The sequence below is a fragment of the Dermacentor variabilis genome, chromosome 6 (genome assembly GCF_050947875.1).
Source record: "Dermacentor variabilis isolate Ectoservices chromosome 6, ASM5094787v1, whole genome shotgun sequence".
NCBI lineage: Eukaryota > Metazoa > Arthropoda > Arachnida > Ixodida > Ixodidae > Dermacentor > Dermacentor variabilis.
In genome coordinates, this window is record NC_134573.1 from 172,113,154 (window position 1) to 172,130,683 (window position 17,530).

Sequence of the window (17,530 nt, forward strand, 5' to 3'; positions counted from 1 at the left end):
GCAGAATATGCAGTCGAATCTTCGTTGGCTTGTTATTTACTTCATGTCACGTAACTCCATATCGTTACGGGTAAGCTACTCAAGTTTATTTTACTGGCGGTTGCTTTCGCGTAAGCGTTAATGTCATCAAGTTATCACTCAGCGAGGGACGAATTGCTTGCAGCGCAAGCACTGCGAGCGCTGGTCTTAGCACAAAAGCGAGATGGACCCGGCGTTATCAAGTTGTACGCCAGTCGCGAACTCTGTAGTGCATTCTCGAATGCGAGCGCCAACGACTTCTCGTTCGTAAGAGCTGTTCGCCCATTGGACGCCTGAGTTCGATAATAACATGCCCAATATCACGTTTGGTTGGCACTTGCTCTTAGTAAACACTTCCAGCGTAAGAAATTATTTTTTTTTTCTTTTTGGAATACAAGTGTCCAGAATGACAGATCTTTCCAGATGCTCTGTCGTATGAAAGGAGCACCGATCGACGAGCTCTGGCTTTACGTATGTGTTTTTTTTTTGTTCAAATAATGATATCTGCACCCGTAATTTTTGATGGGTGCAAACAAACGTTATTTCTCTCTCTCTCTCTCTCTCTCTCTCTCTCTCTCTCTCTCTCTCTCTCTCTCTCGCAAGTAACGTCGAGTCAATGAATTTGCTGGATAAGCAAATAACACTGTCAGGACTGCCGACAAGCCACCGATTGCCGATACGAATATTGGATCGGCAGCCACCACCGGATGACGAGACCGCATCGACTGACTGGTCGCATGACGTGCGCACGTTGAAGCAAGAGCGAGCGAGCATGGTTTCATAAGCCGCCGCCGGAACAAAGCAGGCGGGAAGTTGCTACGAGCCATGGCAGTAAGCATGAGGCGGACGCCCCGCCTGGTCCAAGGTTGATCGGCCAGCGGACTGTGACGGTTGCGAGGAGCATGAAGTTTGTTGGCGTTGAGTTGATTTATTGGCAACGCGATCTATTCGAATTCGTTAAGCTTGTCTAACGATAGTTCTTTATCCGAAGTAATTCTTGCTGCTTGTTCATGACGATGAGGACTAAAAAAATTTTTTTTCCCTTTGCTCTGGCGAGTAGTGGTCTCGCTTCACGGTATGTGCCCCAAGTAACCCTTGATGGGCACCGAGAAAGACAATTTATGGGGATGTTGCGGCTTCTATCTTTAATGCGTTGAGGTTTGAATATTCTAAGTTTATTTCAGCGAAGATGACATACTTACTCAGAGCAACAGATCGCTAAGGTTACAATATATTAATTTTAAAGAGTTTCAGGAAGACACTTCGCCAAGCCTTCGGGCAGACTTTGTCTGCGGCCCTAACATCGTTCTGACATTGAATAAACTTAACTCCTTTGTTAGTGCGATGTGGTGCGTTAAGCCAGTAAATAGAGGTGCACTAGGAAACAGAGGGCCACCTGATTGGGCGGCGGCGTAGATGACATTAGCCGCGCGCGACGTGTGATCACCAAGGTCACGTGAGGCTCGCACCTCAACGGCGTGCGCATCGTTTGACTCAGCAGATATCACGCGCGCTTAGTGTTATGTACGAATTTTTTCATTGTTATCCAGTTATCGTTCAGGGCTAGGTGCGCCTACTGAATCGAATTTTTTTCTTTAACGTTGCGACCGATTTTATAGCGAAGGAGTCTTGGCTAATCAAATTGCGCGCAAGAGTTTTCCGGAAATTACAGGATGACATGAAGACAGACAGCAGGCTAAGAGAAGAAAGCTATCGCTGACGTCGTCATCCATCTACTATGGTTTTAGCCGGAATATATTTAATATTGAAGTAGGAAGCGAGGGATGCTGCAGCGAATTTGCTTTGTAATGGCACTACAGAGACACCTAGTGCAGTGGGACAGTGACGTCACTAATATCCCCAAACGGAATGGGTCACAACTGTTTGTGATCTACAAGGCGCGAGATGAGAGCTCACTGTCAAATTTGTGAATGTTCTTAATTTTCTTTTTGGCAATGCAGCAAAGCCTGGTTGTAACGCGCCAATTCTGTGGCTATAAATAGAAAAGATAAACTCTCTTCTCTACGTCAACCCCCCCCCCCCCAAACACGCACAGGTAAGGAAAAGGAGAGAAATCAGCTATGATGACTTATCATCAAAATAAGAAGATATGCGTGTGTAACACACACACACACACACACACACACACACACACACACACACACACACACACACACACACACACACACACACACACACACACACACACACACACACACACACACACACACACACACACACACACACACACACACACACACACACACACACACACACACACACACACACACACACACACACACATTTTCTTTATTTATTTCGTATCTTCCTTGTTAGCCAGGAGATGTACGAGTGGAAAAATTTAAGAGCTAAGCATAGCTTAGATATGATTAGTTGTACCACTTTTTTCTTTCTTCCTTTTTTCACTATAGGCCTCCACACCCCGACGCGATTACTTAAATGAAGAACAGAAAGAAAACAATGAGAGAAATGTGCCGTCAGAAGACCGCAGAGTTCGCAAACTCTCCGCGGACGGTACGGATAACTAAGACAAGTTAGTCTGTCATATCGGCAGCCCTAAATCAGCTATTTTCAGCCTGCTCTCATTATTCATACCAAAGCCGTGCGTTGTGGCGTTGTGCGCGCTAGGTATTACGTCAGCTCATAGGAACTGAAAAGTGAACGAAGGGTGTACGAAGGTGAACGAAGGAAAACTCACACCCTCATACCCAGACAGAATGTAAGGATGTGTTGCAGACAGGTGCACACCCATTTTCAGGTGCGAGGGTACGAGTTAAGAACGGATATGCACCCTTTTTCACGCTTAACGGTGCAAATTATTTTACAGGGGAGCAGGCCCATTTGACAGCTTTTCGTACGCGAAGGGCCCCGACCGACCGGTGTGCGTACATTGCATAACCATATCAACGTGGTCCTGCAAGGCTTGCAAGGCGAGGCTTGTGCTTTCAATGACACAGCGGGTGCATACTGTGCATCCGAATTGCGTTTTGCCGACGCAATTTGCAGAGGCGATGTTTATATTGACGCTGAAGGTTTTCTTTGTCGCCTGCGCGCACCGCTGTAAAACATGAGTGGAGAAATCTAGCACACCGCCTTGTTGTCTAATACGGCAACACGGAAAGATATTGTGGTGGCCGAGCGCGTCCCCTTGGCGAGGCTTCTGAGTTCGGTGCTGTGCCTGGCGGTACGCGCAACATTGCCGCGCCTTCTGTAAGATCGACCCAAAACTGTGCAAGAAAGAAATAGGAAGGAATACGAAGAAAAATAAGAATGGTTACAAGGTCAGCCTTGCACTAGCATTGCCTGGTGATAGCCGAAAAAGCCCGGTGGCCAAGGCTTTAGTTCCTTGATTTCGTTAGAACACGGAAAAACGGTTTACCCGAAGAGCCGATTGTCGTAAAACTCCATAGAGAAATGCAAGCAGATCTAGATTACAAGAAACAAGGAAAAAAAATACAGAAAATAAAAAAGATAAAAAAATAACATAGAGTGGCTTGTGCACAACAAAGCGTCACGTGGCCTGCCATCTCAGGCTCTCAATCTTGATGCGTTCGGTATCCGATTTATCTAACATCCTTAGCTGGAAGCTAGAGAGTTCGAGCAGAAGGAATACGTTCTATCCTGCCACTCTGCACATCTATGCTATGGAAAAGGACAGAAATCAGTTACGATGACTTATCATCAAAGTAAGAAGATATGCGCGTGTACCAGAGACACAATAAAGAGCGGTTGCCTCGAAGCCACGACGAAACTTCATCGAGGTGTTTCTCAACGCTTTGCGGTTCCTGTGAGACAAAAATCCGCTTCTGTTTATTTCTTCTACGCCGATAACCAACCAAATTGTGCTAAATAAGGAAAAAAAAACACCTACCTCCATTCCACCCTGTGAAAGTGGACGTACAGCCAAGCTCTCGCCGACGTCGAACAATCACCGTTAGACCGACGTTAGGCGACGTTAGACAAGCACCACCACCACAAGTGACGTACGTCATGCACGCACGCACGTGTGCGGAAGTGCTTCACACATGTTCATTCTTCTAGGCCCTCCGCCAAGCGCAAGACCTTGTTGAATTAATTCAATTTTGCAAAGTAAATTGCGTCAGAAGATCATGCAGTAAAGCACGACTCATACACAAGCTGCAGGCACGGTAGCTTAGGATTTCAATCGGCATGTACGAGAATAACGGCCTCGTCGCGTGACGATATCGCCTGATGAGGTAATATGATGACGCCTTCACGTCAAACGTGACGTCACGGGATAACGTCTTCGTCAGGTGATGACGTCACCTCATGACATCACGTGTTGTTTATTGGAGAAGCAGCGCACCGTGCGCTTTCCGCTTCTTTGCACTGTCTCCGGGATCGCCCGCACATTTCTTTTGTTTGAGCATCGCGCACGCGGCCATGAAAAATCCCCGACCAACCAGAGGCTAACAGCTTCGCTGTAAAAGAACTGCACGGCTTAGAGAGCGACCACCGCTTTTTAGAATTCCCATGTGGTTGCGACCACAGAGGAAATTACATTGCGCATAAGAAGCCAAAGACCGCGCCCGGAATGTATGCATGGCCGCGAAGGAAATGGGCTTCGGTGTGACCCGTTTTGACTACGCAAGCGGACGCGCGACAAAAAAAAAGAAAAAAAAAAGAAAAAAGAAGAAAGAACAGCGAGAGGAAAAAAAGAAGAGCAGCGTAAATGTTTCTTTCATATGAAACGGCTGCAGCGGCTCTTAGCAAAGAAGAAGAAGCGCTGCTGTGTTTGTGCCGGTCATAAATTTATATTTGTAACGAGGAGTCGTCGTTTGCCTGATACATATTTTTTATTTATTTGTGTACTTTGATGCCTCGCACACTCGGTGGATCCTCAAAACACAAAGCTGTTTTTTGATGGCGGCAGCTAAGCGCTGACGATGGTTAGCGCCGTTAATGAATATAAAGTAGATCCTAGAGAATCTACAAGGACATAGGAGCTAGAGCAACGTCAATAAAGCAGCAGGAATTCGTTACAACACAAATAGGGCACCTTAAAACATAGAGAAAATGGGTACAGAGAAAAATAAATTTATCTGTATTAATAAGTTACCCTCTTACATTGTCAAAAAAAAAAAAAAAAGAGCGACTCTTAGAAAAGACACAAAAACGGCAATCGGATGGCGACACCGTCTTGAACTTCCTGCACTAGTCTGCCGTGACATCATTTATTTTGACCGCATGGGTCGGTGCGTAGTTAATTTTTTTATCGGTGAGGATGCAGTATATCGTATATTCTCAAAAGATCCAGAGACGCATCTTAGTGAGCTCCAGAAAGTCTAACAGAGCCACGATGGCTGAAATACGCAAAAAAAAAAAAAGCTTTGAAAAATATGACGTCGCAGTGATGTACCGGTGCTGAACTTCCGACACAAAATAAAAAAAGAAATGAAAATTTACGTTTCGATTTTTTTTCTTCTAATAACCTATCACTGCTAAATGAACGAAAAAAAAACAAGTTTCGAAAGAATATCGGTCTAAAATGATTTGGCGATTATATTTAGTGCCCCTTCAATTCTATCAACGCTCGGTTAGGACTACATAAACGCGTCCGTAAAGAGCTTGTGCAGACTTTCGTGAGCCATATACTGGCGAACTTTGGATTGGATGTGGTGATTATTGCGCAAGCGAAGATCTCTGAATATTAATACTAACATTTGTTGCTACGCGAGTGTTTTATAGAAAAGTAACTTCCCTAATACAGGAGTGGAGTAATCGGGTCGATTTCGCTTTCCTGGTTCCGTAAATGAAAACGCAGTCTGTTTCACTGAACGACATTCATTCCTAAATCCCAATTTCCGTACTTCTGGTAAAGAGCTTACTCACGGAGGCGGAAATTTTCAATCAGCCGTTTCCTTATTGCCAAAATTGTCAAAGTTCCTTTCAGTTTGAACGTACTATGGAGACTTATTCTTTTTTCGTTTCTTTATGATTTCTTTTTCAACGGAGGCTAGTGGTTGGTACGATATCCTACGACAAAAAATGAATTCGTCAGAGAAAATATGCATGTTTTCTGTTCTTTGGTATATTGAGGATAACCGCGTGATTGTTCTTCTTTTCACTGCATCGAGTTTATTAATTTGCTATATGGGCTATATTTTGTGACTCATATGCGAAACTTTGACGCGCTTCACTTTGCGCCTTGATGCTTTTGACGTCGTGAATCAACCTGATATATGCTCTGGACGACTGACTGCTCCGCTCTTGGGCTATATGGCCGTTGTCCAGATAAATTGTATTCAGTGTGTGTAGTCAAAGTAGCTCGGTATCTAACTAATTTCCTGTCTATTTAGTGATTCGCATCAGCAAAATGCTCTGCGCATATGTCCCACAATCCACGCTACTGGCCCAACTTTCTGCCTAAGCCACCCTCCCATAGCTTTGCCTAGACGTACTATGCCTTAAACATGTATTATTATTATTATGGCTTGGCTATCGAAGGAGAGGGATATTGTTGCAATCTGACTGATTGGTTGAATGAGCGAGTCAGCAAAAGACTGTGCATATGTATCATTGTAATAAATAAATATCTGCAAATGTGTGTAATGAAAAGAAAGAAGTTTACAGGGCGTACGATATTTTAATGTTACGAACTGTTGCGCCATCTACGTCTCGCAAACGGGCTGTGGTCGGCATGCAATTTGAAGCCGGATGGACGAATGTTTCCCTGCTGCGTTCTCATTGGATCGTTGGAGCAAATGTTATGTCTTATTAGGAATCAATGGCAATAAAAATACCGTTTACTTGTTTTCTTTTTTGCTTTTGTTTCGCCGGAATATCGAGACGTAATGCAATGAAAGAACCTCGCTTGCGTCAACTACCTTGCAAGGTAAGAAGAAAATTAAGGAATACATGGGTTTCGCGCGCGAATGCGGCTTGCCCCTTTATGTCGAACTAAGTTCTGCCTCCAATGGCTGCCGAGGGACAGCCGATAAGTCCAGCTCAAACATTAAGCAGCCGTCTCTTCCATTTAGTGATTGATTCCGTGTTTGCCCTCCAACGACTTTTCTCGTTGCTGTGGTCTCGCTTGTAGTTTCTTGGTTTCCGGCTCTCCGCTTTCATTGAACGGGGAACCCGGCGACTGCTGTTCGTGCGGAGCAAGCGAGGCCGTGTTTATCGAGCGCGGATTCATCAGAGAAGAACCGCGCTCACTACTGCTGCAACTTCCTGCGAGTGAATGAAGAAGCAAACAAGCAAGCATGTATGCAAGCAAACAAGCAAGCATGTATGCAAGCAAGTAAGCAAGCATGTGAGTGAGTGAGTGAGTGAGTGAGTGCGGCAAAGAGGAAAAGAGCGAGCTGTTATGTGTATTGGCGTGGTTTGAGCCTCGAACGTGTGATGCGGGCATTTCGCCGCCAGTTTTACTCGTGTGACGTGTAACAGATCGTAAAAGAATTCAGAGAAAAAAAAAAGATATTCACAATGGCATTACGTAGTTTTCTTTGAGCCACTTCAGGATTGAGCGTGACACTTTGGCATACTTTTACATTGAAATACACTCTGCCGTCTGTCACACTGAACGACATCCCTTGCAGAAGCATTTCATTAGCCTCATCGAATACGTCGCCACGACACAGCGCAGTACCAGGAACATTAGAGCCGATGTGGCTCTAATGCTCGCTTGCGATGATTGCCTTGACATTAAGACATTTAAGACATTTCAAGACATTTAAGACATTTCAAAACTACATCAGTACACACCTACATGTTGTGGGATAGGAGTTACATGAACAGGGATAAAGTGCCTCATACGGCCAGCTTTTCTGAGGCACTTCTTTCTTGTTTGTGTAACTTCTGCAACACAATGTGTTACTCCACCTGTCGGCCCCCTTCTTGCTTCTTCACGTTAAGTGTTTCCGTCTGTTCCAGCGCTGTAAATGCGCCGAAATATTCAAACCAAATAGCGCATCTTTCTGCCTTAATTACTAATATTGTCCGGTCGTGCTCATATTAGCAGTAAACAGTACGAAAGGCGACAAAAGGCACAACTTTCAACAAACACGACGTACGTTGAGTTTGTGTCATGTCTGCTTGAGTCCTGTCCTTTATTTATTGCTATAAAATTTATGAGTACTGCTCGCGTTGGGACCGTGATCACCCCATCGTCAGGCAAACCGGACGCTCCAGTGGTTTCATCTAGTGGGCACCCTAATAAACAAAATGCGGCACCTTCTGCCGTTCACCACTGCCTCCTTCGATGTCGCGACACTCGAGGTGCTCAACGTTTTAGAGCCAGCTTTTGTACAGCCATTTCTGTTGTAAAGTTCTGTCGAATATATTGATTTATATAACCGTAAGCAATAATTGGGATTTTGTCTTCTTTTCTTTCTTTTTGGTCAGCTGCACTAGCGCAAGTGAGGCCGACACAGCTGTTTACAAATTATTACTTAAATTCTGGCATTAGCGCCACGATAATTCTTTAATACCTTGCCCTTTAAGGACATGCGCAAGTTATAATTATGTCGTAATTGCACAGTTGGTGTTTTGTTACTCCTTCCTCGGCATACAATCAATGTTTAGTAATATATACAGCAGCAAGCACTTGCCACTCTTATGTGAGTGTTTAGAAAAAGTACGGCTTGAACGACACAGCTGCCCTGAGACGTACTACCTGGAGCGTCAGACTAGGCGTACGGCCAGGCGAACATATCTAGAACTCTAGTAAAGAACGACCTCTCTCTCCGAGACAGACGTTCGTTCGTAGAACTTTAGCGCCAATAGAGGCAGGAACGCTTCTAACAGCGCTTCAGTAAGTGTAGTTTCAAAATTAAAGTTACGAGCCAAGGAAAGCCTCACACAGGTTCTGGTTTCGCGGAGCCGTAGTAGGCCACAAAGAAAGATGAACGAATGGGTGTCGAGCTCACCGAGGTTGACGAACTTCTCGCCGAACTCGAACCACCCGGCGAACCCCCGGTTCTGACTGTCGGCCATGCGTCGCAGCGTAGTGAACTTGACGTAGAGGTTTGAGGCCGACGAATAGACGACCAGGTTGCGCTGCTGTCCGCAGTAGGTGCCGATCAGCGTGTCCTCGCTCGAGTTGCCGTCGTATATCTTCACGTAGTCGAAAGGACAACTGCGTCGCGCAGCATACGAGAACGTGCGTTCGTAAGTCCACAGCGCCAGCTTCTCGCGGCCGTGGGTCGCAGAACGAGCACTGCCACTACCGACACGGAGCTACACCAACAACGCAACGTTACGAGAGCCAAAGTTTGGTTCTAGTTTCGCTGCTGCACACTTCTGCCAACGTATCAATGATAAGGCTTTTCGTGGCCTTAGCTGCACCGTGCAGGCACATGTATTACGTACGGTTAGGGGCAGCTAGAGAGCGAGAGCGAACAACTTTATTGAAAGTGAAGTTATACACATCTCTCTCTCTACCTCGCTCCAGACTCTACAGAGTGGAGCGTTTCAAGGCCGTTTCCCTTCATCAGATACCGCCGAAAGTCATTCTAGTGGGCATAAGTCCACCGATGCCTTCTGGTTGTCGTACAAAGCGTTGCATGAACACTCGTGCCCTTTAAACGGCACTGTAAGAAAAGTGTGTATCGTGCACGACTGTCAATCCGCCGAAGCTTGGTGCGGTCTACAAGCTCGGATTGATTTACGAAGCACTTTCACCGCGGATATAAGAATGCCAAGGAGCACAAAGCATTGCCTATGTGACAGTAATGGGTTGTCGCACAGTACATCATGGTGTGGAAGAGAGAAGGTCACTGCTTTGTCATTAGACAAAGCTTGACAGAATTGTCTGTCTGGTTGGCCTGATTAGTTAATGTGGACGTTGACATGTGGTACTGAGTATGTGAACATTCTTGACCAAACCCCAACAATTAATGTATACGCCAATGCGTATGTGCCCTAACAGACAAGCAGAACAAGACGTAAGAAGTGAAGAAGTCGGCAAAGAAGCAGCGAAGTGTTCAAAAAAGAAGTGAAGGGAACAAAATGCCTATTCTGCCAGAAAATAGAAACTATTGATCACTATTTTTGTTCTATTACCGGTACATAATATGAATAATAGAAAAATACTTCTTCAAGCGTCATTCGATAAACTTGGTTTGAATTTAGCGCTGGAATATCAATCTCTTTCGATGCCTCGGTACTGGGTTTTAGTCACAGATGCTGTTATTCGCATCCCCTTTACACCTCTTGCCCTCAATGATGCTAAACCTTTCTTTTTTTGTCACCCTTTTTTCAGCGTGAGATATACCGTAGCGAAGGGAGAACCTGCATGCACTCACTGAGAGCCACCGTAGAAGAGGTCGAAGTCCAGGAACTCGAGGCGCACGCGTTGTCCGCGGCTGCCCAGGAATCGGTAGCGGCACTGCAGGTTCTTGGGGTACACGCCCGGGTAGGTCGGGGAGAAGAAGTCGCCCTCGCGCTTCTGGTCGCCGTAGATGGTGAAGCTGCACACCGAGCCGGGCTCCGGCTTGCCAATCAGGAATCGCGCTGCACAGTCGCGCGGAACATGTGAGAGAGAACGAGGTCGCTCGTGAGAGGCGTAAGCGTCGAGTCCAATGTATACGTGCACTGCGAAATAATGTGCGCCCTTGAAGAAGTAGAGAAGGATGCAAACCTGTCTGTAACTTTTACTACCTTACGCTCTTTTTCAGTGTGCGGGTGTAAGTTACGCACATATTTACACTCTCACTCGCTTATAAGAGTGTGAATTACTTCACAGTTTATACAACGAGGCGGGAACTGTAGCGCGAGTCAGTTATGACGGCGACGCAACGAGGACGGCAGCAAACAGGGACAGAACGGCACAAAACCTGTCCACAACAATAGCAGGGCACGGCGCCTCGTCCCGCGTCGCGTTGCCGTCGCAAAGGTACGAATAAAAACGCCCCCTTTGGTTTGCTGGCATTCGACAGCGACACACGGGCACGGCGACACTGACTGTTCTGCGCTTCTGCAGTGAAGCGAATCAGCAGCGAACAGGAAATGTGGCCGAAGTCGGGGCCGGGAAGAGAACGTCCTGCTTCGTGTACAGATCCGAGGAAATAAATTAAGGGTGGCCCATCCGAGAAGTGGCTTGACGGAGCAGGTACACAAATCGCGTGCAAGATTAGAATTAGAGGACATTCGCAAGGGTCGCGTCGCGCGCTCTTTAATCAGTGCACAATCACCGAGAGATTCATTAGGACGATTTCAAGAGATTTTATTTATTTATTTATTTTTACTTATTCATTATACTCTCAAGGCCAATGGCATTATAGAGGGGAGTGGGGAGTCACATGAACATAAATTATGCACAACATCCGCAAACAACCAAAATATAATATAGTGTGATTATGCAGTTTTAGAGGATCACAAACCAGAGTACATAAATATTATTTCTAATTATTCCAAGATTTGCAATCAATTATTCTTAAATCAGCGCATGGCTGTCTTGCCGCCCGTCAGACTTCTGACAGGAAGCCGTTTCTTACAGCTACCTAACGATTGCGCGTGTTCTATGCGAAGCGCGGCAAATAAAGAAAGCGTACCGGCTCTTTAAACTTTCAGGCGCATGTTGTTGAGAGGTAAAAATAGCGGAGTACAAGAGATAGTTCGAAGTTTAGAATTACGTCTCGGTTGGCTGGTCAAGCAAGTTTCGGTTGCGGAAGATCCGGCCCTCCTTATGCATGAATGCAGGTGTAGGAAACATAGGAACAAGGCAAGCGAAACAGCTGGTACTGTCGGCACCAGCTTTTCTGTGTGTACAGCGCGCGCGCAAGGAAAGCCATGCTTTTAGGAGCAGCATTCATCGTAAACAATTACATACACCGTCCTAACACGAGCCCTGTAGGTTAAAAAAAGAAAAAGAAAGACGTCGACATATCGACATGCGGCGCTGAATGACTCGAAGCGTCTCTCGCACAAACCGTTCCGCTTGCAACAACGTCTCGTCGAAAATAACTCTGTGGTTCGACACGGAGCACGTGTGTTCGTGCACTCGGAAGACATTACCAGCGACAATAATAAACAAGAACAAAAGTTATTACAGAGAAGGACGAGAATCGCTACAAAGGAGCCAAATGCTGCTTTCGTGTTGCCATGCCCACGCGGTACGAAAGTGCCGTTAATATCCCCATAAAAGACGCCCGCGTTCCCGAAAGCTGTCTAGGTGACGACGCGCAATTACCACATTCTGTCCGCTCACGGCACATGTCTACACACTTTCCTGCGGGGGAACTTCGCTGCAGCGCATATGGCTGCTGGATAAGGAGCGAGAAGGCTCGTGCAACAGCGGTAGCAAAGGAGCTCGCTGCACGAAACTACATGAAACTGCAGGGCAGCGCTTCGGGCGATTACCTTCAGTGCCTCGTGTACAAGGTCTTCCGAGGCAAATGCTCGAACGGGAGCTACGAGAAAACACATGAAGCTAACGCTGTGCAGTCATTTTCGCTAAATGAGGCATCCTCGAGCTTATAAGCGCGAAAGCATTCCGGAGGCAAATGAATCTGCCCTGACTGTAGCACGTTGGAATTCTGGAAATTCCATCGATTTGTCGCGGCGTTGACCTGCAACAAGTTTAGTGGGGGCTGTGATGAAGGATATGTATAATTTAGGGACAGACAGTAGTAGCATAGAGGGGTTGAGAAAATCTGCATGAAATGATGCCCAACAAGGCACTTGTTAGAACGAAAGGAGAGAGAGAGAGAGAGAGAGAGAGAGAGAGAGAGAGAGAGAGAGAGAGAGAGAGAGAAGCAGGTTAACCAGAAAGAAAAGTTCGGTTTGCTCAGCCCCACCTATTATAACTTGTTCTACGTGGTGTTGGTTTGCTACCCTGCAAAGGGGGAAACGGACTTAAATATATCGGAAGGGAGAAAAGTGAGTTGCGAAACGGAAAACGGCACGCGAAATTCTGAGATGGCGCGCGTAACTATCACAGCCCATCTCGCTGGCCCGTAGTCCTTAGGAAGCGTGCTAGCACTCCGGCTGCCTTCAGCGCATACGTCCGTGGTGACCGCTGTCCTGGTATCGTTTGCTCTGACAGTGACCGGCGGCTATCCAGCGTGTCTAACGCAGTACAACAAAGGGTGTGCTCTCGAACACTACTGCTAGGGTAAGAGCTTTTCTCCGGTTTCTATTTTCGAGAACTTCCCGTACACCACGATGAAGTTCACTCGTTCTCCTTAGCGGCAACGTACTCCGTGCGCTGCCTATAAACGCAGTCGATGTACTCTTCATGGACACTCTCTGGATGAGCGCTTCACTGCTGGGTTGGAGGAAAAAAAAAACGTTATATCGCGCTTCCATGGGAAGTGTAGGAAGTGTACTTCAAATCTGGAGGGAAAATGAAGCGCGTTGGATGAGCTCGCCATCACCAATCAGCTGGCGTTCGCGCCGGCAATTCGAAGAATATATGTTATCTACAGACAATTTCTATTTCTTTCCGAAATGTCTCTAATTTGTATAGGGAACAGCGGAGTGTCAATTTCTGTAGTGTGGTATACTTTGTGTTCTTTCTTTCTGCTGTATCTTCTTGTTTTCCAATGTCGCAATCGGACCAACTGTTTTTCCACCTTATGGGAGAAAAAAAATGAACAGAAAGAAAGAAAGGTTTTGGCGTCTGTGTTTGCTTCAAGCAGGTTCAGGGTTTACGTTTTTCTCTTTTCTGAAGCCTCGGATATGGTTTTAACCTGCGATATGCTTAAGATGCTATATTCAATTTCATAGAATATAACAAATGTTTACAGTGCTAACTTCTTTCTTTTTTTCTGCCGCTACCTAATCTCTCTAATCAATTTATTTTACTTCGAATAATGCGATGAAGTTTCCTTTTTTTTCTTGGATTTTTTGTTTCTGTTTTATAATTGTGCATGCGTATCGTCTGACTGCTCAATTGCATGAAATACCCTTTGTTTCAAGTACCTTGACTATAACCGTTTTCTTTCTTGCTTTCCTTTTTTAAATTTCATTCTCACGTTTGCTCTTGCCGCCCGATACCCGGCCCATGCATCGTAGTGATCACTTGCCACGTGTGAGAGTCAGCAAAAACGACAACTCTAACTTGCACGCCACAAACCACGCGAGCCAGCGAGGTACAAGAGCGTGCTCGGCTAGCCAAGCCAAGCTCGGCCGTTGCGCGTCGTTCTTCCCTCCGTGCATCGCAGTCCAGCAGGATACAGGCAACGCCGGTCGAAGGGGCTACAGCATCGGCGAATGCGCATTCCTAATAAGGGCCGGCGCATCCTTTCTCCGAGCGTTGCATATTTCATGCTCCCGTCCCTCGGGAAGACCCGCTGCCTTCGTTTTCTCTATGCCGCGTAGATAGAGGCGCGTTGTCCGCGCAGTGATGCGCATGCTTGAGGAATCCAACTACCCTTCCCCAACAGTCTTGCATCCCCCGATATTCCGGCATTTATCGCCCTGTAGTTATTTGCTTTGTCTTTCAGGCGTCATTGAGTCACTCTTATTCTTCTCTGCACCGTTGTTTCAAGAGACGCCTGATGTTCTTGTATGCGTGCCAGGTTTCCTAGCTATTATGTGTGTAGACACGCCGATGTTCGTTTCGTTGGTTAAGTGAAAACTTTCGTCATGCGTCAACGCTCTGTAGGCCCCTATACAAGCGTGCGAATGTACGAAAGGTTGCGAGCTCACAAGTGAAAATTTGGAGGACGCTTAAGCTTCGCCTTTAAGAGTGGAACGCGATAGCATTTAAAGATCCCTGACTGCTCCTCACGCTTCCTGGCAACTGAAGCTTATGTAACCGTAATGTTTACGGGGAAACGCTCGCGGCAAACGCTATGCACGAAGGTGGGCTTTCTGGTAGAAACGTGGCCTCTTGCGTGGGCCGCGATGCGGCGGAGGCGAGTGCCATCTAAAAGTGTTTCAAGGAAGCGGGTGCACCGCTCCGTGGATTCCGAGATATTCACGCACCGGCGCGCGCAAATGGCGGACGCAGTCGCCGGTCTATGTATGGTAGAAACGCTGAAAGGGGGTTTGTTTGAGTTTTCACGTAATTCTCGTATACGTTTTCTCGTATATTCAAGTTAAAATCCGAGAGCTATCATGTTTGTAGGTTGTGTGTAAGTCGTACTTTACGATTTTTCCAGTATTTTAGCTTGAGAAATACAAATACTTCAGTAACTTCCTTGCGCCACATGGAGGGCCTGAATATGGGTGGGTCGGACATCTTTTTGCTGGAACGACGTCCGACGCTGAACGCCGGACGCCGACACTGTATTTTCTGCGACACGGGGTCCTTAACGCTATCGCGTTAAAACTTTATTGATGCAATGTCAATCCTATATCTAACCAAACGTAACGCGATCAGGCAAGTGTAGAGTAATGACGCAAAAGTTTAAATGTAGATGCGAGGCGAAGATAGCGATTGTTTATTTTGTGAGCCGATCGGACACCCGAATTTCGCCGTGACGGGACAAAGCTGCTTCTCACAGGCCGTTGCACCTAAAACTGGCCAGCCGCGCGGTCATCGAATTTGCGCTATTCCTTTGTACGCCGCACCGTGTCCCCTCTATGCATCTATTACGCCACAGCGAGCAGATGTGTGCCGGCAGCACGGTTCCTTTTCCTCAACTCCCCACGGACTCTTTCAAAGCCGCCCTCCTCCTTGTTTTCTCGTCTAGGGAAAGAACAGATAAACGAAGCCTTTTAGTCAGACGACAATTGGATAGGCGACCCGTGAACGAAAGTGAAGCTCCCGGCGCAGCCATTACACACCGCGGCAGCCTCTGCGCCGGACGTCCAATATCACGACGACCGACAAACAGGCCGCGGCATCGGCGCTCTCTTCGGCGTATAGCGCTCCGCGAAAGACCTATCTGTCATCCTTTGTAATCTGCACGCGCGAACCTCACTCTCGGCCGTGCTATAGACGGGGCTGGTTCACCAGGCCGCGGGATTCTCAATCGCGGGGTGGTCGGGTGGCTCTCCGGTGACACTGTAATAACAAAATCACGACAGAAAGAAGCAAGACCAGAGCGGCTGTCCATATTTAGCGACGCAGACGAGCTGCTGGGAGCGAGGGAAATGGGTGGGAGAACGAGAAGATGGAGAAGAAGTAGAACTAGGGGACACTAACAGTGTGAGGAAAAGGCTGCGCAAAAAAGTAAGAAAAGTGACCGGGAAGGAACGAGTGTGAATACAGGAGCGACAGAATAACGGTAAATATATGGGGGGGGGGGGGAGCCAAAAATTGAAGTAATGGAAGACAATCGAGACGAAGCAGAAGAGGCGAGGGAGAGCGCAAAGCAAAGAAAGGATGGAGAAAGCGGAGAAAGGAATGAAGAAGGAAAGGAAAGAAAGAATGAAAATAGAAGAAAATAAAGACGATAAGAACGAAAATAAAAGAAAATATGGATAAAGAAAGAGGGAATATAAGGAAGAATGTAGTGACAAAATAACCAAGAAAGGAGAGGGAACGTTAAGATGGAACGAATAAGAATGAAAGAAGAATGAAGAAGAACGAAAAAAAAGAAAGAAACCAGAAACGAATGAAGGAAGGGCAAAGGAAACAAAGGGAGAAAGGGTTGACGAAAGAAAGAAGGAAAGGCAGGAAGGCGGTCCGTGCGGCCGTCGAGTTGCGAAACGGACGCAATAACGGCGGCGGCGGCGATGGCGGCGAGCGCATCGTCCGTCTTCCGACGGCGAGGCGCGAGGCGGCCCCTCTCCGCCGGCGCTCCTCGCCGCGGCATCGTTCGCGCACGGGAGAAGAAGCCGTCGGCTGCGGCGCCGCCGTTGTGTGTTGGGAGCAGAAGGAAAAAGAAATTGCCCCGTGGGCAGGGAAGAGGCGCTCCTCCTCTCCCGATCCCCGTTCGATCGATGAGGGGACGGCGGAGGAGGAGCGCTGCGGGGGCGACGGCAACGCACCGCCGCTGCGAGACACGATGGAGCTCGCGAGAGCGCGCGCTTGAACTTTAGCCGGTATGTCAGCCGGTGCCGACGACGAGGAGGCGTGGAGCGCACTCCCTGGCGGGGTGGCTGGTACCAGGCGGAGATTCCGCCCGGTTTGCCGATTCAGATGGAGCGCGGCGGCTTCTTTGCAGTGCAGTGGATCGGGACTCGGGACTGAGTGTTAACAAACGTGTCACTGATTTAGTATACTATGGGGGCGCTTCGAGGGCATCAAGTGAACAAAGGGGACACCAAAGTCGTATACATGCGCTGGGGTAGCTGATCTGGTACGGTCCGTCATCGAAGGCCCCTCCACATCGATACAAATCTGTATTGCGGCGAGGGTATGTAGCATGCGAGATCTCAAGAGCATCTGAGATGATAACCAAGTGGGCGACGCAAGATCTCCAGGGCACCCAAGGCGCTACAGTGTTTCAAAGCTGGAACCAGGGCAGCTCCAAGCGAAAGTCCAACCTGGTTCCAGCTGGTGCCCCGTTGTCCCTTTGGTGTCCTGGATGCGCCACTGAAGCGCACTAAATTACGACACGTTGTTTACAATTCTCACTTCCTTAACCGCGATAAATTGTCTCTGTTTCACCACAGTACAAAACTGTATTGC

General features: G+C 47.3%; 1 protein-coding gene across 1 annotated transcript in view; it reads right to left on the bottom strand.

The window, feature by feature from the left end:
* The window catches only part of LOC142585789 (cubilin-like), a 270,644-nt gene that overhangs the window by 25,099 nt on the left and 228,015 nt on the right, over window positions 1-17,530 (bottom strand). Inside the window, exons 5-6 of the mRNA XM_075696798.1 lie at window positions 10,308-10,515; window positions 8,931-9,139 (exon numbers count right to left, since the gene is read on the bottom strand). Of these exons, the coding sequence (XP_075552913.1) occupies window positions 8,931-9,139; window positions 10,308-10,515 (417 nt within the window). The remainder of the gene's footprint in view (window positions 1-8,930; window positions 9,140-10,307; window positions 10,516-17,530) is intronic.